Here is a 25,757-nt window from a genome sequence, read left to right as displayed (position 1 = left end):
AGTAAAAAGATAACCTAAGAAAGACCAAGAAAATACTGGCAGATTAATTGCTAACCGACAATATAAAAAAAGAAGAGGATGTGTTTAAACAACATTAAGATTTGCACTGCATCTATTCATTTAGTATAGCAGTATTATATATTTTTTTTTTTTTAAATTAAAAATTATGAACTTTTGCAATTAATAAATTCTGCTTAAGATTTTTACATTTGCATGAAAATGTACTTGCCAAGAATATTATTCGCATTGTGTGTTCTAAAACAACATTTCAGTGCTATTTACTATGTGTAAGTCTAATAACAATTTATTTTTCCAGCTTTAAAAGCAATTAATTAAATTGTGTTGACTATATCGTTTATAGAACTGTCTCACATTTTTGTTTTTTGGCATCTTTCCTATTAACTTAGATTCAGTCATGATTGAAAATTTTATAAATACAGTATACATCCAAATACATAATTTAATTATATTTTCTTTATCCCAGTTATCATCATCAAATATAAATACAATGAAAGAGCTACGGTTAAAGTTTATAAAATAAATTAAAACAAAAGAAAATTAATAATGATAAGAACAATTCTGTATTAATAAAACAATAAGCTTGCCATCATTATAAAATTTCTATTATGCTTATGTTCACTCATCTGAAGTATTACATCACCTTACTCCCAAAAAAGTCAGAATGAGTTTACAAAATACGAAATGGCGTGTCACATCATTATATGACCTCCATAACAATGAATTTCTAGAACAATATTTTTAAAATGAAAAATATTAATTTATCATTGTATTTATAATTATGAATACACAGTTTTTTCTAAATAGGGTATTCATTAATTCTTTAAAAAATAATAAAATCCACCTCTATCATACCAGATAATAAAACTGTTTTCATGTAATTTAACACAAACTTTGGCTAACAAGGGAGTCTTTTTTATGCTTTCATGGCCATTTTTAATGAATTACTGAACCATTTAAAAATTTTCCACTAATTTATTTTTTTAAAGATTAAAAAGGTTTCTATTACAGAAAAATGTTACTATGTTGACAAATTTTTAAATAATACAAATATTAAAAAATTAAAAATTCCTTTAATTTTCTATAACCCGTTCAACATGTATATAAATTTTTTTATTACCTTCTTATGTTTGAATTATTTTTTATCTGGTATTTTTATCTACCTTAACATTATTTGTTGTGTTTATATTTTAAACAATTAAATTATACTTTAAACACAATTATTTTTATTTTATTACTAGATTTTTTTTCTGCTCTAATCTAATGGTTTTACTGTGGTTCCCTTGATTCATCCAGGAAAATTCTGGGGTATTTCCGTTTTTATCCATAGTGTACGATACTGAGTTCTGACATGATATATGTAATGTATTATTATGTACTGATCAGAATAACATTTATTTATCTTACACATTTATTACTAAATATTTTACAGGTTGTAAATTGATCTTTCAACCTCAAGTTATCTTCATTACTGATATTTTAATTATAATCATATATAATAGAGCAGTAATACTTTGAAAATAAAAACCTTTTGTATCTGATAACTTTTCTCCCTCAATTATGGACTGAAAATGAAAAATTATTTTGTACAACTGATGTTCAGTACAAGCAAACATAACAGTTTAATTTTTCTCTTTATACTGGAAAACCTCAACTGAATTTCCTGTTCATTAAGTATTGATGGTATGTAATTTAATATTTAAATTTATACTTGCAAATATTTTATTTTTCTTCCTATTCTAGTATACTACTTTTATTATTCATATTAGTAATCTTAAAGTTATAAATTATTTAATAAACAAATATGCATGTAACAAAATAAATATTATCTTTTATTAGATCAGTTAGGTTTACAAAATTAAAAAAAAAAACAAACAATAATTTATACATATTTATAAACTTAACATAACATGATGATGATTAAAGGATTTATAAAAAATAACACTTTATTTAAGTTGATAGGATATTTTTAAAATAGGGATAGCATTTTTCATATACTACAAAATTTCCATTCTGTATTCCCATGGATGATTTTCTAGCTTATACCGTGAATTATCAGAAAAAAAATCAAATTATTGTTACTGGCTATACTGAATATCAGTCCCAGTTTAGTAAATATTTTAATTTCCAGTACATCATGATATGAAAATATTAATATTGCATTAACAATGTAACAATAATTTTCATTAATATAATTTAAAAAACAAGTAATATTGCTGAAAAAGCAAAATTTTAAATAAAGTTACCTTTAAGAATTGGTGGTGGTGATCTCCAGTTTGTAGTCTCAGTGGCTTCTTTCATAACATCATTATGTTGACCAAAATCACCAGCTAATACATCCATAACTTAAAAAAGAACACAAATTATAAAATTAAATGTATAACTAACTTTGTCATAGTAAATCATATCTGTAAATATAATTATGTAATTCCTACAATAAGCAAACTAAAAATTTGATTTAAATTTGGAAGTTACTGGGTACATGCCTTAATAGAAATTTATAGATCATATTTATTGCAAATAAATGCAATGTTTTATAAAGCATTTTAATGAAATGCTAAGCCTGTCATCATTATTAAATATTAATATGCTTGTGTATACTCCTGTCTGATGTATAATATCATCTGGGGTTTACTCAAAAAACAAATGAGTTTTCAAAATACAAAAATGTGCTATCAGATAATTACTTGACATCCAAAATATGAATCATGTAGACTGATTGATATGTAGAAAATTAAAAGTGTTAACTTATGATTGTGTGTATATTTATGAATATTCTGGCTAAGGTATTGAACTTTTATGTAAGTATTCTTGGTCCTCTGAGTTAGGATATGATTATTGACAAGATAAAACAACTGTTATGAAAACAAAAGCAAGAATATCTAGAATCAATTTAATGATTATCCCAAAAAAAAAGAAATATTGTTTTGGCAAACTGGAATGTCTCTAGACTAATTTAATTTATGAGAGAGTCAACTTGGGAGAAAATAAATAAATTTGGAGGAAGTTTTTGAAACAGTCAGAAGTTCTCAAATATTGTAACAATAAGAAGTAAAACAGAGTTTTACCTGTCTTAGACAAGCAGACATTTTTTCTCATGAGTATACTAATTTATTATTTTTTTTACCAAGTTATTATTTACACATGAGGAATGAGTTATCATGCATATATGAGTTATCATATATATTACACTTTATATAAATCGTTTCATCATTTCTTCACTGGAAATTTTCAACTTGAATCAACTTTTAGTGATCCATATAAAACATAATACTTGATATATGAACTTTTTTTAGATAAAAATTTAAGAGAAAATAATGTGAATAAATTGTTCCTTTAAAACAGTCTTAATTCACAAAATATTTAGAACAAACATAAATTAAAAATTTATGCAATTCATATTTTTTTTAATAATATCAGAAAATAAGCCTGTAGAAAACCTAATAATGAATTAGTTTTATTATTATTTTTTTTTTAATAAAACATTAAAAATTGTGTGAGTTTTTTATGGGTAAACAACCATAGCATTAAAGATAGATTGATTTTAATTCTTTATGAAAATTATAATTTTTATTAATTTTTAGACCATTTCATTGATACAGGTAGTAATTATATATTAGTTATAAATTAAACATTTTTTTTTTGCGTGAAAATTTGTTCATACCATGTTTTATTTATACGTAGGATTATCACAATGTGTTTTTTTTCTGTTTACCAACAATTATACGGGTAATTAGAATATTATAATAAGGTAATTAGAAATATAAGTTAGTGTTTTATATCAAATATTAATGATAAATTGTAAACAGAAAAAACACTATTGTGATAATCCTATGTATAAATAAAACATGCTATAAACAAATTTTCATGCAAAAGAATGTTTAATTTATAACTAATATTGAAAATAATTAAAGCAAATATGTAAAGCATTAAAAAACTCAATATAATTAAAAGAAGATTTTGAATTATAAATTAATAAAGAATTTTTAATGCATTTAATTTTTTATTATAAAACATTAAATGCACACAGAAATGTATCTATTTTGTATTTCTATTTCAGCTCATTTTTTAAAAATAAATTATGACCATAAAGGTCAAAGCCTATAATAATTTATGATTAAATGTAGCGAAATATATCAGTCTTATATTGTATAGAACACAAAGTTTTGTTTAGTTAGAACTAAACAAAGATCAGGGATAGGAGCAGTGTCTTTTGGATGCGGTAACACCCATTCTTCCTCTTTCTTCTATTCCAAGTCAGTTTCAGTTTTCAGTTTTGTGACAAAAGTGACAGTACTGACACGGAGACCTTTTTCACCTGCAGCCAGTTTGATAACAAAAAAAAAAATAAGGATGACCTAACAAATTTTAAGAGGAATAAAGAAGATTAGGAATCAAATTAGCTTACCCACCAATTTGATTTTTTTGCAACTTCCAGATAGAAAAAGGAGTTCCTGAGCAATCCCAGAGACAGCGGTATCACTCCCTTAACCCCAATAAAAATAAGCTACTAAAAATTACTAGCATGATAACACACATGGAGTCAAAGCTGACACAATTCCCATGGTATCTAGCCAAGGAAGAAAGGATAAAGAAGTAAAAAGATGATTATTAACAAGAAGAGTATGATCAACTGATTAAACCATTGAAGAACTCCTATTCATCAGAACTCTCATTTACTGTTTTTCCATGAAAAAAAATTAAAAGAATTAGTTTTAATAGTAATAAATAGTTGTAATAGTATAAATGAGATAAATGAATATATACTTACCAAAATCAGCAGGGTTGTGATATTGTGGACACGGCAAATTGACTGAACGAAGGAAATTTACCATATTTTTACTTGAACCTTGATAAACACAATATCCACCTGTGATAATATAAATATGATCAAACATTTCAAATACAGTAGCGCTTGGTTGATGAATTGTACAAATTATATTTCGACCACCTCGAGCTAAAGATTTTAATAAAGAAACAAGCTGAACTGTACTTGAACTATCAAGGCCCCTGAAATTAATAATTGAAATGTTAATAATGTTAAAACAGAACAATTATTTAAATTTTGCTTGCAAATAATAAAGATAAATAAAAGTGGAGTTTTATTTTAACATTTATTTATTTATTTCCTGTTACAGCACCCTTTAAGTTAATCATTTAACTTAACATCAAATATTAATCTAGAGGGATCTGCAACTATTTGTTGACTAATTTATGCAATTCACCATGTATTTTCATTAAATATTTCTAATTCTAATATCCTGCATTTACTACAGTGCATTTGAAAAATAAATATACACCTGTATAAATATGACTATATGTTGAGGGGATTGTACTCCATGCACTGTGAGTAATATTTTTCCAAAGGCTGGTAATCCTCCATTGTGTGCAGTTTGCTGCTGGAAGCTAGTCAGGCTACTGATCTTGAAATCAGAAGATGTGTCTGGTTCTTTACAACTGAGACCATATCTTTCCAAGTGTGCTCAGAATGATGTTAATTTAGAACAGCAAATATTTATCACTGTAAGGCATAAATATATCATCTTCTGTAAGGCATAATGAATATACAGGTAATGGAAGACAATTTAATATTTGATTTTCACATCCACCAGTTTCTAATCTATATAGAGTAAGAAAGTTAATTGAAAATTTAGAGAGATGGGTTCGGTAGAGTAGAATGAGTGTTGAAGTGGTAGACCATCAGTACTTGATGAAGAAAAACTGCAAGGCGTTTAGCTGCTATGCAACAAAGTCCCAACAAATCTACATGAAAGTTGGTCAGACAGAAAAATATTGTTGGTAGTTTGTAAGAAGCTCAGCCTCATCCTATACAATGTGAAAGGTGTTTAAAACTTATTGGCCACAACCGTGGAAAGAAAATTCAATACTGTGAGTGGTTTCAACAGTTTCTAGTAGACAATTCTGAAGATATTTTGGGCTAAATTTTCTGTACCAATGAGATTCCATTTACTAAGGTATGTGCTGCATGCACATAACTCATAATTATGGTCTGCAAACAATCCATATGCCTACATGAAATTCCAATACTCGGTTCAATATTCATGAAGAATAATCAGCCTAATATTCTTTGCGGAAACAATAAATTCAGCTCATTATTGTGAAATCATTCACCAGTTCATGGGAGACCCAACTAAGGATGAAATTATTAATGCTTGGTTTCAACAAGACACCAAGTATAAAAGTTATATGTGGTGGCACATACAACCAGGCAGTCCATGAAGTTACTGCAAGAGATTTTTTGAGATCAAATCATTTCTAAGGACTTACGGCAACTTTGTTCTCTGGACTTAAACCCACCAGACTTTTATTTCTGGGGTGATGTAAAAAGCAATGTTTATCAAGGAAACCCTCACAGCATCCAGGAACTTCAAAATGCTATTCGTGATCCCACCATGAATGTTTCAGATGTAGAACCCATGAGGAGTCTTTGAGAAAAAGAAGAAATGTATGCAGATATACCTGGCTGTTCGTGGGGACCATTTCCAACAACTACTGTAAGGTAAGTTGATGTTATGAATTGTTCTACTAGTGCATGACAGGTGTAGAGTTGGTTGTTGAACGCACTGTACTTAAATTAAAATTTTTTTTTATTCACTTCCCTACCCTTGTTTACTTTTTAGCCATAAAATAGTAGAAGTTCTAACAAAAAATACACAATTATTGTTGTGAAACAGATTTTTGTTTTTAAAATTTTCTTTTTCAATATTAAATTACCAAAAATGAAAATACTACAAACACATTTTGTGGTACACTATAATTATTGTGTATTGCCCATCAAAGTTGATATTTTAGATAAATATAATGGAAATTATAAAGAAAATAATATTGTATGTTAATATAAAATAAAATAATGTGATTATAAAGAAATCATTGATTATTCAATTAAGATTGCTTAGTACACCTAATTTTCCTTAAAACTTATGTAATAAGATTATTAAGACGTCATCATTATGAGCATATATTTTTTAATTATAATTCATTAGAAAATTATGATAATATTTTCATTTAATATACAGTGGTTAAAGTGTACATTAGAGTTATATTCCTTTTTAATATTTCAGTAAATCTAGTATTATTGTAATAAAATGTTTGCTTTACTAAAGGACTTTAATAAGGAATAACAATTAAAATTTCCAACAAATAATGCAGAGCTAATTTATAACAGAGGTAGGAAACGGGCAAAATTTCTATTATATTCCAATAAAGATATGGATAATAAAAGAAACAAAAGAATAGAAATGTCACAAAAAAAGCTGGCAAAGTATTGTATTACTTTCCCAGCTACATCAGTCAAGTCATACAATACTTTGCACTGCTTTTTCATTGCATCTTTCTGGCTTTACCAGAACGTTTTTGCAATTCAAACATTAAGGATCTGACTTATTTTTATAATAAAATAATTTCATCTTTTTATAAAACGATTACAAAAATGTTCAAACATGATAGAAAATATTTTTTGGTAACCAAAATTTTAGTGTTCTAAATAAGGCATTATAATGTTAAATATATAATTAAAAATTATAAATAGAAAATTATAATTAGTAAAACCCCCCAAAAAATTGAATAATAAAAATTGAAAGAGTTATAGCAAAAAAAGAATGTGTATTTTTTAGAAGTGTAGTTGAAGTATTTTTGAAGAACTGTTTTTAAAATTTAATAACAAATTTATTTGACTTAAGTTTTCTCTAAATCTAACAACTCCTTTAATAAAGGATAAAATAGGAGAAAGAGAATTGTCAAAAACTTTTCATCATTTTAGGTTTGGGGTCTGTAATTTTAAAAAAAATTGTTAAAACATATCTGGATAGCTTTATATATGAAGTGTAAACTTTCAAACATTTTTGAGAAATATTTAATCATAAGGAATATAGAGCAAAAGAACAAAAAACATATATTTCAATTTTAAGAGGTGAGGATTGATTTTTGAAAAAAGAATTTGTGTATTATATTATTTATTTATGCATTGCAGGAAAAACATTTGCTTTAAAGTTATCTCTAATGACTGAAGAAAATAATTTTTTTTGTAATTTCCCCATCCCCTGAACAAATAAATATTGAAAACAATTAATATAATCAATGTATGACAGAAATATCTGTCAAATTTGAAGAAAATTGGTTTGGTAATCCTGAGATATAAGTCCTAAATCAGTGCAACACACATACATTATATATATATATATATATTTTTTTTTTTTTTTTTGTCCAGATGAACTAATTGGACCCTGAAAACAAAAAGATTTGCAAAAACCCAATACTTCATTTTTGGCACAATCACCGACCATACTTTCCTCCGTAATATAGCTATTCTAACTATATTTGCTGGTAAAGTAAAAAGAGGTGTATGGAAACATGACAAATCATAAATTTGGTTTCCTTCACAGGTAAACAAAAGTATATTATATCGCCTTGATTTTTTCTTCATAAGTCAATTTTATAAATAATCTTAAAATTAATTTCATGACTAAAATTTTAATACATAAAATTCAAGTTTTAAATAATTCTGCAATCAGTTTCTTTTTTCTCTAACAGAATGAAAAATGTTTGTTACCCAACACCATTTTCTAAACTTTTTTTTTACTCACTGAACGGCATGACAAAACATAACTCTTTAAAATTATGAAATACAAAAATGACTTACTTTCAAAATACTGGATCATTTTGACAAATATAAATGTTTTTGAGTCAATTAACAGCATCTTCTACAGCTAAGAGTAAAGGAGTAGCAGGGAAACTATTAACAACAGCACTACAGATGGATTGACTATTATTGGATGGCTGTTTGCATTTTGCGCTCAGAGTTATGTTGAATTTTTTTTGTGAAAAACTTGAAGTTTTTACATAATGTTTGTACTGTGTTGTGTAGTTTTTAATGTTAATTAATCTACATAATTTTTTCTCATCAGATAAGTGATAACAGATTTTTTATGATGGTTTAAAGTTAAAAGAAATTGATTTAACTATTTTGTCTTTGTGTGGAGTTGACCTTTGTTTTGAGATAATAATTTATTGTTTATCCAGTCATTTTTATATTATCTTAACTTGATTTTGTAGTAGTAAATTAATGAAATACAAAAATAAGTAAAAAATATCATTTTTGACCTATAAAGATGAAAGCAGTCATTGAAATACTTGTCAGGATATCTGTTTTGGTATTTTCAGTTATGATTGATAGTGAATACTGATAGTGAACTGATTGATAATGAAGCTACAATAAGTTACATCTGTTTTAAAGTATATGAAAATTTATTTCTAAAATTTTGAAAATCGTCAAACTAAAGATTGTGATTGCACCAAGCATCCTAATTATGCAAACTGTATTTATGTAAATAAGAAATTTGCAAAAAGTCATAACACATCTCAAATACAGCATGTTATATTCAACAATGTGAAATTTTCAAATCTAAAATTAAAAATGTTATTGCAAATAGTGATTACCCAGCAAAACCTACTACACCACATTACTTATGGTAAAATCAAAAGAAGTGAATAATGATAAAGAAGATGGTGATGGAGATACCATACAGAATGAATCAAATACAGAAACCAATATTGAAAGTTTTGCAGTTCATAAAACAATGCATAACAGAAACCCACTCACTAACTACTCAGCAGGTTTATACATAATCAATTACCGAAAAGAAATGTAAAACTAGCTTCTCTGAGAAGAGAAAAATAGATGTACTTTATTTTGACTAGTTAATCTTTGTGATTAGTTATAAAAATTAAATTTGTAATTTAAATCACTAGACTTAATTTTAATTTGCACATTTTTGTTATGAGTTACAGCGACGTTAATAGTGAATTTGACAACATAAAAATATCTAAGATTATTTACGAAAATATTCAGAATTTTATTGCTGAGATAAATAACAAAAATGTATTAATTGTTTTTCATATAAATATTCGTAGCTTAAATAAAAACAGAAAAATTACAAATACTAATCAACATTTTTTAAACAAACTAGATATAATTGCTTGTTCTGATTTGTGGTATCTTAAATCCCCTTCTATCAACTAAATAATTATAACATATAATGAGAGCGAAATAAACCATATGGAACTAATGGAACAGTTATGTATGTGAAAAAAATTGCTTTTTTTTAAAAAGCAATTGCAGGTGTAACAGAGACCCTTCCGTTGTCCACTTGCCCCCTGCGATGGCAAGCATGTAGCAATGGTGCCCATTTATGTTGGTGCATGGGAGCTCTGAAAGCCTCGGTGAGTAGGAGCCTGGAGTCAGTGCAGAGACTGTGCATCCGCTCTCTGCCAGGACATATGCCGGTTCCACCGGAGATGTGAAGCGCAGGAAATATGTATATGTGGAGTGAAAACACATGAGGGTGACCAATGTAAAGACCCCCAATCTGCGTTAACTGTAAAGGGCACCACAACTGTCGTTCAAGGAACGCCCTATATATAAATTAGAAAAGGCAATTCAGGAAGTTAAAACGCTTCAAAAGGTCAGTTATCCTGAAGCGAAGAAAATTGTTAATCAGCATACACCTTGACCATCGACTTCTTATGCAGAAGCAGCGGCTGCCCCTTCCACATCTAAAATTAACGTGGAGCAGTTGCTTAACTCGATGGAACCAAGTTTTGCGACAAAGATTGAAAGTATCATTGATTCAAAGATTGAGTCAACTCATCGGATAGAACAAACTAAACATGAGAAGGCTCACTCTCCGTCTGACGCCGTTGACTGAGAGACGCACCAGCGCAATTTAAAAAACCAGCCAAACCTGCAATTATAAAGTCACCAACTGACGTAAAAATAAAAAATCTTGACTTATCTAGCAAAGAGAAACAGATCACTCCGTCATCTAGTCACAAGCCTAAAGAAATTGTGACAAGAAAATCTGAGTCTATGGAAATGGAGGTGCAGGTCATTATTGAGAAAGCACCGACGTAGAGGATATACAACCTGTACCAATAGAGCCTCCAAAAGCGCAAAGAACAGCTTCGGTGAGAGCATCTATTTCAGCTGAACCCAGCACTGTAGTAGAGATAGAATCCAGCTCATCAGCCGCAGAAAGTGCATCGCTTGCTAGTTTAGATTCCATAGCAACGATGCTAATAGCATCATTGAAGCTTTCATCACCTGATGTAAGCCGGCGAACGTCATTGGCATCAGAAAGAAAAGAAGATGCCATGTCCGAGACTTCAGACACACTGTCATCGGAAGTTGAGACCATTCGCAGAATGGAAAAACGGTGCAAGAAAGAAAGGATGGCCGAAAGGAAAGCCTAGGAAGTAATTTTTTGGATTTGAAGTTATAGAAGAATGTTAAATTTAGAACTTTTTGATTCATGAGAATGTGAATCACTGAACCTTTTTTTTTTTTTTTTTTGAAGTGGGATGGGGCTAATGACCAAAGTAGTCGATGCCCCTAAAAACCTCAAAAAAAAAAGAAAAAAGACAATCAAGAAAAAATAATTGAAATAAGTTCTATTTAAAGATGCCAAGATATCAAAAAACAGGAATTTGTTGAACTTCAAAAATCTTTTCTTCATTCAAACAAAAATTATTGTAATCATGCTGTGATTGGAGACTTCAAGATAGACATTCTAAAATCAGACTTTGATATAGAAAAAATATATGCTAATATATGCTCAATTACCTGGCAAAAGATTAACTTACAACCATTAATTCAATTACAAGATTAAATGACATGGGTTCTGGATCTTGTATAGACATATTTATAAAAACAAAAAATATTTCTATATTTTTTTTGATATTCATCAATCTTACAAATTGAATTTAATCTTACAGATCATGATCTAATATTAATCCACCTTGACTGTGATTTTCAAGTTTCTAGAACAAAATATTTTTTTTTTTTTGGTTATAATAAACTAATGTCGCTCTGTTGTCTGGAAAACTGGGACAACCAGCATGAAACTGGCTTTAGATTACTTAACGACTAAAATAAATAGAATTGTAAAACAATCAATAACAGTTAAAAATAAAATACAAAACCAAAGGAAAGCTAGAAGCCCTGGATAACCAAAGATTTAATAGAATCATTTGAAATTATAAATAGTCTGTACAGAAAATGACAAGAAAATATTACTAGCATAAAGATGAAAAGTGCAATGCACAAATAGGCAATAGACAATAGGCAATGCACAAACAAACTAAATATTTTAATAAATAAGGCCAAAGAGTATGGTCAAAACCTATTTTCCAGTCTGCAGGGTGAGAGTAAAAAAATATGGAACTATGTGAGTAATAAAATAGATAAGAAAAAAGAGAACGAAAATTTAATAAATAATATAATGATTGAAAGCAGTACTATTGAATCTGAGCAGGAAATTGCAGATCAGTTAACAAATTCTTTAGTGAAATCAGAGTAAAGTTAGCAGAAGAGCTACCAAAACCAGATAAACAGTAATATATTGATAATATTGAAACAGTCTCAGGCACAATCTTTTTGAATCTAATAGATGGAAATGAAATATACATCATAAAAAATAAAAAACAGTATTTCAATGGAATACACTCTGTAAATACTAAAAAAAATAACTAAATTTATGTGTCTACCAATATCACATATAACTATTGCTAAATTATCTAAGTGACAGAGTGCAAACAGTAAAAATAATAAAACAAAAAGTGATATCAGAAATGTAAACGTAGGTGTTGCTCAAGGAACAGCACTAGAACCACTTCTGTTTCTAATACATGTAATGACATCTTCAAAATTCTTTTCTTTAGAAAGAATTTCATTTATTTGTATGATATAGTAGTGTTAAGCTCAGAAAAGACCTCACAAGAGACTTTTGGGAAAGTGAATACTAATGTTTCTTTTGTAAATGAATGGTTAACTGAAAATCAATTGATAATAAAAATTGAAATGACATTCTTTAAAGCGTACTCAAACTATTCTACTACAAATTACACAAATGTTTTGGTAAAAATTCAAGATCATGAATATTCAATACAACAAATATTTTGAAATAACTATAGGTTCCCATTCAAAATAGAATGAACATATAGAAAACTTAACCAAGAAGACAAAGTACTTGCTGTTCATTATTACAAGACACTTGAGGCTTTTGAACTCAAAGACACTGCTTTCCTTATACTACGGATTATTTTGCAGTACTGCTTTTATCTAATAATATATTATCAGCATATAATAATCCATTAAATTCACTATCTAAACTTAAAAACAGAATTTTGAAAAATAACAAATAATGGAAGAAATACTATTAAACAACCTCTATCAATAAAACAAACCTGTGTTGTACCTGCGTTGAGATTTCATTACAAGAAACCAAAAAATAAATTTCTGACATCAAATAGTATTATTAGAAACAGATCTCTGAACTTGCCATATATTAGATTGAGTGTTGGGAAAGAAATTCATGATATGTCACTACACTACATTTCAACAGACTGTCCAATAGGTACAAAGTAATATCAGTCAAATCCACGTTACTGAAGAATAAAATAAAAAGTTGGATTTTAATGCAATAAATCATGTATGATACATTTTAAATAAATAATGAAAAAAATAAAAAAATACACAGTAAATGGAAATTAGAAAATAGATTTTTATTTCATGTATGTATGAGATACATGAGATTAAAAAAATCAGATCCCATATATATGTTTTCTGTAATGCTCTTATATGTTTTGTAAATCTTTATAATCTTTATATCCAGATCTGTCCACAGAGTTTAACAGCCCTGATTTCAGCAGGACTGATTCACTCTGTTTGTAGAGGTATATCATGTTACATTTGAGTACCTGAATAAATTGAATTTAACTGTACACAGTGGTAGTTCATGTATAGGCACTGTGGAACTGCAGCACTCCCTATTTCCTTTCGACATTATCAATAACATTTAATATAATGAGTCCTTTTTTCTTTGATTCTTTCTTTATGCTTACACAATATATAATTCTTATCCTTAATGTCAGTAGCCATCCCCAGTTTATGAAAAAGATACAAACATCTTTGTATGGAACTGTGCACTTCCGAGTTCCAGTGACATGGTGCTTGGCTGTTGTGCGCATACATACAAAGGAAGCTGCACACAAGGCTGTGAGAGAGAGAGAACACTGTCACTCCCACAATGCCAACTCTGGCATGCTGGTGGAAGGTAAATTTTTTTTTACTCCATGTGTGTTGTGCTTAAAAATCGTGTACAATATTCTTGAATGTGATAAAGTATAGAATTAGATTATTATCCTGCTTTCAGCTATTCTATTTGAATCTTTTTTTTTTTCAGTTCCTTTATTTTATAGAAAACTTTAACCATTGCCTTGAAAAGACCCAGAAAAAAATTTTCTGGAGCAGCACCCCCTATAATTTTAGCTATGAGCTGCCACTGGTGTTTCATATGATTTTTAGGCATGTCATAACATAAATCAGAATATATATAAAACTGCAGCTTATATAAAACAGCAGCTTTAAAACTTGCAGCCAAAAAAAAAAACAAAAAAAAAACGCTATCAATGAAATAGATTTATTAGAAGTAATATTTTAACCATGTAAGATCATAATTAGAGTTACATGTTTTGGGTTCATTGATCAAATCATAATTTTAAAAATCTGATGGTCTGTTTTTTATCAGATTTTTTGTTTAAAATGTACAACCATTTAACAACACATAGGCAATTTAAAATGATCTTAAAGATTCTTTCTTTTATTAATGCAAATTAGTAAAAGACATTCTCAGTCTGTCTTTTAAATGATTTTCTTTAAGCTAGAAAGCAAACTTCAGAGGGGGAATAAAGATTATAAATTGGGTATCTATTTTATAAGTAAGGAATATAATCGTGTGGATAGAATTCCCACGAATGATAACAAACTTATTTCTATTACCCATAAAATGAAATTTCTGGATGTTTCACTAAATAACAAATTCTCTTGGAATGATCAAATTGATTTAGTTTGTAATAACACATACAGTACTGTTTTGCTTCAAAGTACTATAATAGAATGTTAAGCTCATCATAATTATTATATAAATATTTATTTTGCTAATATATATTCTCGACTGAAGTAAAATATTATCTTTTAGGACACCCTCAAAATGTCAGAGCAAGTTTTCAAGATACAAAAATGGACTGTCAAATCACTGTTTATTGCCCATAAGTATGAATCAAACAACTGATAATTAAGAAATTAAGCATGATAACTTATCCTTATGTTTATATTTACATAAGTGCATTCTTTGCTTCACTTTTATTTTATTTTAAGGAATTAATTTAAAGAAACAATACTACTCTGTAAATGAATTTATAAATAACATTAATTAAAAAATTAAAAACCCTGAATTCTCTACTTCCCATTCAGCAAATGTACAAATATGTGTTCAAGTAATCTTATTACTGCCTTCTAAATTGTCAGTAATTTTTATTTAGCATCTTCACGTTAAATATGTTTTTTAATAATTGTGTATTTTGTGATAATGCTTTGATCAAGGTTTTGACATGGATTACTTTGCTCCATCCTGGCAAATCCTGGAGCAGTTCATTTTTTATCCATGGACCTATTTAATACATTATTATGCACTGATGAAAATAAATGCAATTTTACAATTTCAAATTTTAGCCATTTTGATTATGAAATTAAAAATAAAGTCTCTAACACTTAGATTGTATAAGAGTAGATGCATTTAAAAATGGTAAAATAGAATAAGCTATTATAATTAAAAATATTAGTTGAATGATAATATTTTCATTTAACTTTAAATTAACAGAAAAAACATACGTCGTAGGTTCATCAAGAAACATTATTGGTGGATTATCAACTAGTTCCAAGGCAATGGATAATCTCTTCTTCTGGCCACCAGATAAATTTCCACATCTTGTGTACTTACAGCATGTCAGTCCTATTGCCTCCAAAATATCATCAATCTGGAAATTGAGGTGAGTATCATTATTATGTGTATTCAAACACTTTAAATTATAAATAAATGTTTGATGAAATAATAAATAAAACAAAGATATAATTTAATACACGTGTGTGTGATTTAAAGTGTGTGTGTGTGCGCATGCGCATACACACACACACTTTAAATCAATACAATTAAATACAGACAAAGCAAACAAGAACACTCAGTAAATATTTAAATAAAATTGACGTAAATGAAATTTTATGTCTTCACTCTGGAAATAAAAATAATAAATTCTACACTTGTGTGTAATGGCTAGTTTACTAACTCCCTATTATCACTCTAGGTTACCTAATGATACAAAGTGCTGTCTCTAAAATGTTTTACTGACAAAATGATAATGGCCAGTAAAACCTTAAAAACTAAAATAAAAATTTCAGATGTGGAACTGGCTAATTGTTGAATTAAAAGTTTCAAGATGGGAACATCAGCATTGTTTAATTCTTTTCCAGTACCAAGATCATTTTTCTGTGTTAGTCATCAAACTTAGGAATGAAGAAGAAACTGTTTATGCACATAACCCACATGATCACGTAATAGTGAAAACAGTCGGCTATTTAGAGGCCTTGCCTTAATAAAGTTTATTATTTTAATGATGCTTTTTACCATGATATTGAATTTAAATGGCTTATCTTTGGTTATCAAGGCTTCCTTGTGAGTAAAACAGTGAATGCAGGTATCATCAGGAGCTACGTCTCTGATACTCAGGGTTTCAGAAAGAGCATGGGTACAAGATAGATCAATCTGCTTAATTTTAGAAGTCAAGGTTGAAAAGAATAAAGTCATTAGTATGACATTTTTAGAGCTAGAGAAAGCAGATGATAATGAAGAATGAGTAAAATAACAATGTTACTAACACTGATGCTTTGGAAAAAGGTTTATTAAACATGATTTTAATCATTGGAATTTTACCCTTACTTCATACTTTAAATTTCCATGGTGCTACTGCTAGAATAACATATTTTAAAGGGTTGATTATAATAATCATGCTAGAAGAATAATTTTTTACAGGATGAAAAAATTATTCAATTACAGAAGTTCAACTGGGAAATGGAGGGAAATTGAGATGGAAGAGACATGTCTGGACAGAGACATGATGATTTCCAGATATTATGTACATAGCAGAACCATTTGACTGTAAGGATTTAGTTTACCAACTTATCTAAATCCTAGGCAATAATTAATAAGCATTTTCTAAGGAAATCATTTAATAAATAAATTTATTTGTTCAAATTTTGTGTAAAACTATTAATTTTTAAAAATTACCATCTTCAGAGACATGTATTTACTGAGAATCGTTGACTGTAAAAATAACTGAAATAATTATGAAGCAATTAAAAAATAAAGCTCGTTTGAAGTAAATTTAGCTTAATAATTGATTAATAAATACTATTAGTTTTATAGAGATTTCTATGCTGACATTTACAGTATCACAAATATTAAATACTATCACTGATTATCTTGAAAAAACTATCACTGAAAATTGAAATAAAATATAATATATAATTAATTATTTCATTTATATAATTCTAAATAAAATAGTAATGTATACTTACAACTAAGTTTTTAGCCTTTAATGAAATCGCAGGGCTTAATTTGAGATCTGCTGCCATTAACATTATTTCAAATACAGTAAAAAGCGGATTTAATTGATCATCTTGCATAATGTAACAAGACTGCTTTTTATTTACACCTTCTTTAAGATCATTATCGTTCTTTCCTTCACTCTTAGTCGTTATAGTACCACCCATTCCCTGTTTCCTAAAACAAAAATAATAAATTCAAACTAATAAATAATTTTTCCATTGGGTAAGGAACTGGTGGTTACAAAAAAAAATTACTTCCCAAAAATATTATCATATGTAACAATTTATTATTTTCAACTAATTAACCACAATTACTTTTTAAAAAAAGTAGGTTAGAAGATCATTTAGATTATTAGATAATTTATTAAAAAATGACAATGAAAAGTTAATAAGCTCTTTGCTTGTAGGCTGGCGCATTACAATGTGTAACACAAAAATATTTTGGTAAAATTGGATCACCTAATTCCTTGTAGTGTATATATTTTATCATCAGATGGTTATTTGCCCTGAGGCAGGTCCTTGCACCATGTCTATCAGTATTCTTCTCTATTTTCAGCTAAAATTTTAAGACCCTGCTAGCTCCTATTTCCTTTTAGATCATCTATAATTTTATCCTTTTTCAGTCTCTTTTTTGAATTCGTGTACTGGTTCTTCTAGGTCTCTACAAGTTGTTAGATGGTGCCGGGATTATGCCACAGGTGAAATTAGGATTTCACCTGTCTCAGTTCCATAACACTCATCCAAAGAAGACGAAAAAAAGAAGATGTAAAGGAGTAAGTGGGATTTTTTAGGTATAAAATTAATTCAAAAATTTTATCTGAATCTTAAATCAGCTACAAAAATAAAGGATGCTCAAACTACGAAGTTATTAAAAATATTAATAGAACTTAATAGTATTCTCTCTTAGGCCAATATATCGTGCTGTGCAACACAAATATAATTTTGTTAGGTTTAACAGAAGTGGATAGGATTTTTTTTTTGAGCACATAAAAATGTCAGTATTTTAAATTTACTAGATAGTTTAATGACAGTAACACAATTCATATTTATTAATCATGATAAGCTGTGATACTCAGACACAAGGTCAAATCCAGTTAAAATTATTTAAAGTTGAAAAAAACACAGAAGATGCCATTTTTATTCACTACTTATATATTTTATGAAATCCTTTAAATAATGAAAAAGTAATTCAAAATTTACAAAAATTAAATGCTTCATAGTTATCAACCAGCATAGTGAACTCTTTTAAATTTGTTTAAACTTATTGGCACTGAAGAGAATGTTAGATTGGACTCCAAATCTGCATATCACTTAAATTAACTGTATATTTGCTTTAACAACTACTAAGAAAAAAAAATCCCATTCATAATTAATGAATAATACAATCTTTTTACTGTCAATGACTTCTTCTGACTGGATGTATGATTGGTTATTGTTTATAGCCTGTGTATGACACTGCAATTCATTTTTTTTTCTTTTCAGTGGTAGTTCCACAGGTGTACATATGTAATTTACAATATGCAATTTTGTACTTGTTATTGTAAAATAGTTAAAAAGACATAAGTTTTCAACAATACGATTTTTTATACTCTGTATATATCTATCATAATTTTAAATTTTAGATAATAATTAAGAGTACAGTTTAACATATAATGTCAATATATATAATATGACAGTATATGTAATGTATAACATATACAGTATATAACATATAGCCAAGTATAACATCCCAGTGTTAGACCATCCTCCACCTTATTCATCTTTTTTTTTCCTGTTTAGCCTCCGGCAACAATCGTTTAGATAATACTTCAGAGGATGAATGAGGATGATATGTATGAGGTGATATGGATGATATGAATGAAGTGTAGTCTTGTTCATTCTCAGTTCGACCATACCTGAGATGTGTGGTTAATTGAAACCCAACCATCAAAGAACACCGGTATCCACGATCTAGTATTCAAGTCCGTGTAAAAATAGCTGGCTTTACTAGGATTTGAACGCTGGAACTCTTGACTTCCAAATCAGCTGATTTGGGAAGACGCGTTCACCACTAGACCAACCCGGTGGGTGCAACTTATTCACCTGACCTGGCACTATGTGACTTTTATCTGTTTCCCAAAAAAAAAATAGTTTCCTAGGTCAAATCTGCATTAAAAGGAACAAGATTTCAGACTGTTGAAGCTGTGAAAGAAAAAGCAGCACATGTCATGAAAGAGCTCACAGATGGAGACTTCCAGCACTGTTTTGAACAATGGAAAATTCGCATAAAGTGTTGTAGGAATAGAGGAGGGGTGTATACTTAAGGAGAGAATAACTAAATATGTATAAATTTAAAATAAAATATTTTACTGCATTAGTCTCATTATTTAATGCCACACCTCGTAGGAATAGGACAGCTTTAATCAGTAGGTACTTCTGCTTGTGGGGGAGCTGCTGATAATGATGCCTGCATGACTCCTAAATGACATACTAGGACAATACACTTGGTCAGAAAACCTGAAATGGTACTGAGTTATGCCAGTTTTGGTGGGTCCGGCATCAAGTTGTGATGGGGAAGGGGTTTTAGCTGGTGCAGTCTTGGCACTACAATTTGTATGGGTAGTTCCAAGAGATTTCCCCTTCTCCTCTGAGAGAACAAAAGTTTTAGTGTTGGTATAAGAGTCTAACAATATTTGGCAATAAAATTATAACTGAAGATTCATGTGTTGTTATATTTAGTAATCATGTACAGCTATGTAACTATTTATAGTACACATACAAATTCTAGCTTAATAAAAAATATGATATATAAAACAAGGGGAAAGAAAAAAAGGAGAAAACTTATTCAAACCATGATAATTAACGAAAAAAACAAATTAAATAATGCTAAATTAAAAAAATAATAATTTTATCAAGAAGAAAGAAAAAATTGCTATTAAAAAAAAAAAAAATAAGAATAAATAATGTAAAAGTATAGATCATGACAATAAATATTTGTTATAACACTGTAATGAAGAAGCAATTATTATATTATCATAGTAATAATTATTTTTAAAACCTTTAATAAATGGATAACAATTTGTAAATGTCTTAACACTTAATTAACTACTTAACCTTTTACTTAAAAAAACAAAAAATAATTGCTTCATTACTCAACAGTATTTTTGTGTATATATACAGTACTTCAAAACATAAGTTAGTTACGTAATTAAGGTCAGTAACTTCATTTCATAAAGTTACAAAAAAGCCTCATCATAAATAATGACATATTACAATATTACAAAGGTAATAATTGTGATAACATAGTTAATGAAATTAGATATATTTACAAAAACATTTTTAACAAATACAAAACTCTGGTTTAAATATATTTATATTTATATACCCCTTTTATTTATATAATTATATTAATTAATTTCAGTTGCATTAAATTAATTCATTAAAGTTTTCTTTTGTTAAAATAACCACACTGAAGTCAAGTTAACTTTTATCTCAAAAAACAAAGAAAACTATAATATTTTTTGATAAAAAAGGTATAATAGTAGTCTTATATATATTTAAATGGTTAAAAATTTAGTTTTTTTTAAAATAATTTTTCAATGATAACTTTTTCAATTTCAAAACTTATACTGGTAATATAAAATAATTAAATTAACATGAGTTCAAAACTTTAATTAATCAAAAATGTATCTTACCTCACTTAAAAAACAGTCAAATTTTTTTTTAAGGATTCATTTTAGGTGGAATTTCATAATTTATTACAGTAAACATACAGCTTTTATTGAAGTATTTACAAAAAATAAAAAATATAATGGGATTAAATATTAAGAAAGTGAAACAGAACTAAAAATATCTAAAGAGAGTGTAGAGCTTTGATGCCATAAAGAAGTTAATGGCACAAAACCCCATTAGTGAAACATGAGCTACATGAGATACAGAAAGGTGAAGATATTTTCACACTTCACTTCAGAAGTCTAAAAATAAAGGATATCTGAAGTATGATGTTACGAGAGGATGTTGACTATTAGATGGGTCAGTAAAATTCAAAATAAAGAGATCTAAAGACAAACAGGAAATGAGAGAATTTTGTGACAAAAAATCTTATAAAGAGACTTAAAGTGTCTTTAAGGTTCTTTTGTGATAAAAGAATCTTATAAAGATATGAACTAGGTAAGTAGACAACATCTTAAGATATCCAAGCTTAATTAACTTGGTTTTAAAGGGAGTGTAAAAAGTAAAAGTTGTAGATGAAGACAAACACTAAAATATATAAAACAAATAACTGAGGCCAAAAAATTTATTAAGTATAAAGATGTTTAATTAATTAATTAAAAATGTTAATTTATCCTTGTGTCTACATTTATGAATGTTTTGCTAAAAAGAATGGCTACTTATCCTTAAAAAATAGCAATATTCATCTCTGACAGATCAACAGACAACAGAACTGTTTTTGTGTGACTCAACACAGTATTTCAGCTTATGAGAAAGGAACTTGTTATGATAATGTTGATGTTTACAATAAATTACCAAAACATTTTAAAAAATCTCTCATCAGTTTTTTACTATTTAATTAATACATTTTTTTCACTGAAAATATATTACTCTGCCGACAAATGTTTAAATAATATTATTTAAAAAATGCTCAACAAATCCTAGTAAAAATTACTTTTGTATAAATTTGAATACTACATAGTGGATGATACTGGTGTACTTTGATGGTTGGGGTTCAATTAACCACACATCTCAGGAATAGTTATTTACCTAAACATTATTTTATACATTTACATTTTAATTAATTAATGTGAACTTCAGTATGATCAATTTTTTAATCTTATGATTAATTATATACTTTTTAATCTTCTTTTGATCATGGTATAGAAATGAATAAATGTATTGTCAAATAATCTAAACAATCATTTAAAGCATTTTTTTTTTTAAATCTTTCACTGACACTATTTAAAAGAAACTTATTGTATCAACAGTATGGAGATTCTCTCTACAAAATAAAAAGTGAATAATCATAATTTATAAATTTGGGTAAGGCTAGAATGCAAATTTGAAAAATTTTTTTTTTTTAAATTGGTTAAATACATATGCAACAATAGGTTCCAGTTAATTTTATTTTCTTTCTTTTTTGTTTAACCTCCAGGACCACCATTAGGTATTGCTTCAGAGGATGAGATGAATGATTTGTACCATGTGTGAAAATGACATGCCTGACCGGGATTTTCACATACACTACAAATCATTCATCTCATCCTGTGAGCAATACCTAATGGTGGTCCTTGAGGTTAAACAACAAAATTTCAGAGTCCTTTTTTTAAAATATTAATTATAACAGCTGATATGTCCAATATCCATTGTACCAATCCTGAGAATCATCCACCATATGCCAACAATATACCATCCACCTTTTTTTTTTTCTCTTCAGTCATTTGACTGGTTTGATGCAGCTCTCCAAGATTCCCTATCTAGTGCTAGTCGTTTCATTTCAGTATACCCTCTACATCTTACATCCCTAACAATTTGTTTTACATATTCCAAACGTGGCCTCCGTACACAATTTTTTCCTTCTACCTGACCTTCCAATATTAAAGCGACAATTCCAGGATGCCTTAGTATGTGGCCTATAAGTTTGTCTCTTCTTTTAACTATATTTTTCCAAATGCTTCTTTCTTCATCTATTTGCCGCAATACCTCTTTATTTGTCACTTTATCCACCCATCTGATTTTTAACATTCTCCTATAGCACCACATTTCAAAAGCTTCTAATCTTTTCTTCTCAGATACTCCGATTGTCCAAGTTTCACTTCCATATAAAGCGACACTCCAAACATATACTTTCAAAAATCTTTTCCTGACATTTAAATTAATTTTTGATGTAAACAAATTATATTTCTTACTGAAGGCTCATTTTGCTTGTGCTATTCGGTATTTTATATCGCTCCTGCCTCGTCCATCTTTAGTAATTCTACTTCCCAAATAACAAAATTCTTCTACCTCCATAATCTATTCTCCTCCTATTTTCACATTCAGTGGTCCATCTTTGTTATTTCTACTACATTTCATTACTTTTGTTTTGTTCTTGTTTATATTCATGCGATAGTTCTTGCGTAGGACTTCATCTATGCCGTTCATTGTTTCTTCTAAATCCTTTTTACTCTCGGCTAGAATTACTATATCATCAGCAAATCGTAGCATCTTTATCTTTTCACCTTGTAGTGTTACTCCGAATCTAAATTGTTCTTTAACATCATTAACTGCTAGTTCCATGTAAAGATTAAAAAGTAACGGAGATAGGGAACATCCTTGTCAGACTCCCTTTCTTATTACGGCTTCTTTCTTATGTTCTTCAATTATTACTGTTGCTGTTTGGTTCCTGGACATGTTAACAATTGATCTTCTATCTCTGTATTTGAACCCTAATTTTTTTAAAATGCTGAACATTTTATTCCAGTCTACGTTATCGAATGCCTTTTCTAGGTCTATAAACGCCAAGTATGTTGGTTTGTTTTTCTTTAATCTTCCTTCTACTATTAATCTGAGGCCTAAAATTGCTTCCCTTGTCCCTATACTTTTCCTGAAACCAAATTGGTCTTCTCCTAACACTTCTTCCACTCTCCTCTCAATTCTTCTGTATAGAAATCTAGTTAAAATTTTTGATGCATGACTAGTTAAACTAATTGTTCTGTATTCTTCACATTTATCTGCCCTTGCTTTCTTTGGTATCATGACTATAACACTTTTTCTTTAAGTCTGATGGAAATTCCCCTTTTTCATAAATATTACACACCAGTTTGTATAATCTATCAATCGCTTTCTCACCTGCACTGTGCAGTAATTCTACAGGTATTCCGTCTATTCCAGGAGCCTTTCTGCCATTTAAATCTTTTAATGCTCTCTTAAATTCAGATCTCAGTATTGTTTCTCCCATTTCATCCTCCTCAACTTCCTCTTCTTCCACTATAACACCATTTTCTAATTCATTTCCTCTGTATAACTCTTCAATATATTCCACCCATCTATCAACTTTACCTTTCGTATTATATATTGGTGTACCATCTTTGTTTAACACATTATTAGATTTCAATTTATGTACTCCAAAATTTTCCTTAACTTTCCTGTATGCTCATTGGTAAAATTACCATTGAACATTGGTAAAATTACCAATGTTCATTTCTCTTTCCACTTCTGAACACTTTTCTTTAATCCACTCTTCTTTCGCCAGTTTGCACTTCCTGTTTATAGCATTTCTTAATTGCCGATAGTTCCTTTTACTTTCTTCATCACTAGCATTCTTATATTTTCTACGTTCATCCATCAGCTGCAATATATCGTCTGAAACCCAAGGTTTTCTACCAGTTCTCTTTATTCCACCTAAGTTTGCTTTTGCTGATTTAAGAATTTCCTTTTTAACATTCTCCCATTCTTCTTCTACATTTTCTACCTTATCTTTTTTCTCAGACCTCTTGCGATGTCCTCCTCAAAAATCTTCTTTACCTCCTCTTCCTCAAGCTTCTCTAAATTCCACCAATTCATCTGACACCTTTTCTTCAGGTTTTTAAACCCCAATCTACATTTCATTATCACCAAATTATGGTCACTATCAATGTCTGCTCCAGGGTAAGTTTTGCAGTCAACGAGTTGATTTCTAAATCTTTGCTTAACCATGATATAATCTATCTGATACCTTGCAGTATTGCCTGGCTTTTTCTCAGTGTATATTCTTCTATTATGATTTTTAAATTGGGTGTTGGCAATTACTAAATTATACTTCGTGCAAAACTCTATAAGTCGGTCCCCTCTTTCATTCCTTTTGCCCAGCCCGTATTCACCCACTATATTTCCTTCCTTGCCTTTTCCAATGCTTGCATTCCAATCTCCAACTATTATTAAATTTTCATCTCCTTTTATGTGTTTAATTGCTTCATCAATCTCTTCGTATACACACTCTACCTCATCATCATCACGGGCGCTTGTAGGCATATAGACGTTAACAATCGTTGTCGGTTTAGGTTTTGATTTTATCCTTATTACAATGATTCTATCGCTATGCGTTTTGAAATACTCTACTCTCTTCCCTATCTTCTTGTTCATTATGAAACCTACTCCTGCCTGCCCATTATTTGAAGCTAAGTTAATTATTCTAAAATCACCTGACCAAAAGTTGCCTTCATCTTCCCACCGAACCTCACTAATTCCTACTACATCCACACTTATCCTATCCATTTCCCTTTTTAAATCC

The 25,757-nt window shown here is 28.7% G+C and overlaps 1 protein-coding gene across 3 annotated transcripts in view; it reads right to left on the bottom strand.

Moving 5' to 3' along the window:
• LOC142325952 (ATP-binding cassette sub-family G member 4) overlaps positions 1-25,757 on the bottom strand; it is a 384,116-nt gene that overhangs the window by 19,923 nt on the left and 338,436 nt on the right. For all 3 annotated transcript variants that reach the window (XM_075367918.1, XM_075367917.1, XM_075367916.1), the window contains exons 3-6: positions 17,504-17,708; positions 15,764-15,909; positions 4,790-5,028; positions 2,265-2,363 (exon numbers count right to left, since the gene is read on the bottom strand). In XM_075367918.1, the coding sequence (XP_075224033.1) occupies positions 2,265-2,363; positions 4,790-5,028; positions 15,764-15,909; positions 17,504-17,708 (689 nt within the window). The remainder of the gene's footprint in view (positions 1-2,264; positions 2,364-4,789; positions 5,029-15,763; positions 15,910-17,503; positions 17,709-25,757) is intronic.

This window comes from Lycorma delicatula, chromosome 6 (assembly GCF_047948215.1).
Source record: "Lycorma delicatula isolate Av1 chromosome 6, ASM4794821v1, whole genome shotgun sequence".
Lineage (NCBI taxonomy): Eukaryota > Metazoa > Arthropoda > Insecta > Hemiptera > Fulgoridae > Lycorma > Lycorma delicatula.
The sequence above is the reverse complement of the archived record's forward strand: the minus strand, read 5'-3'. Positions and strand labels throughout refer to the sequence as shown.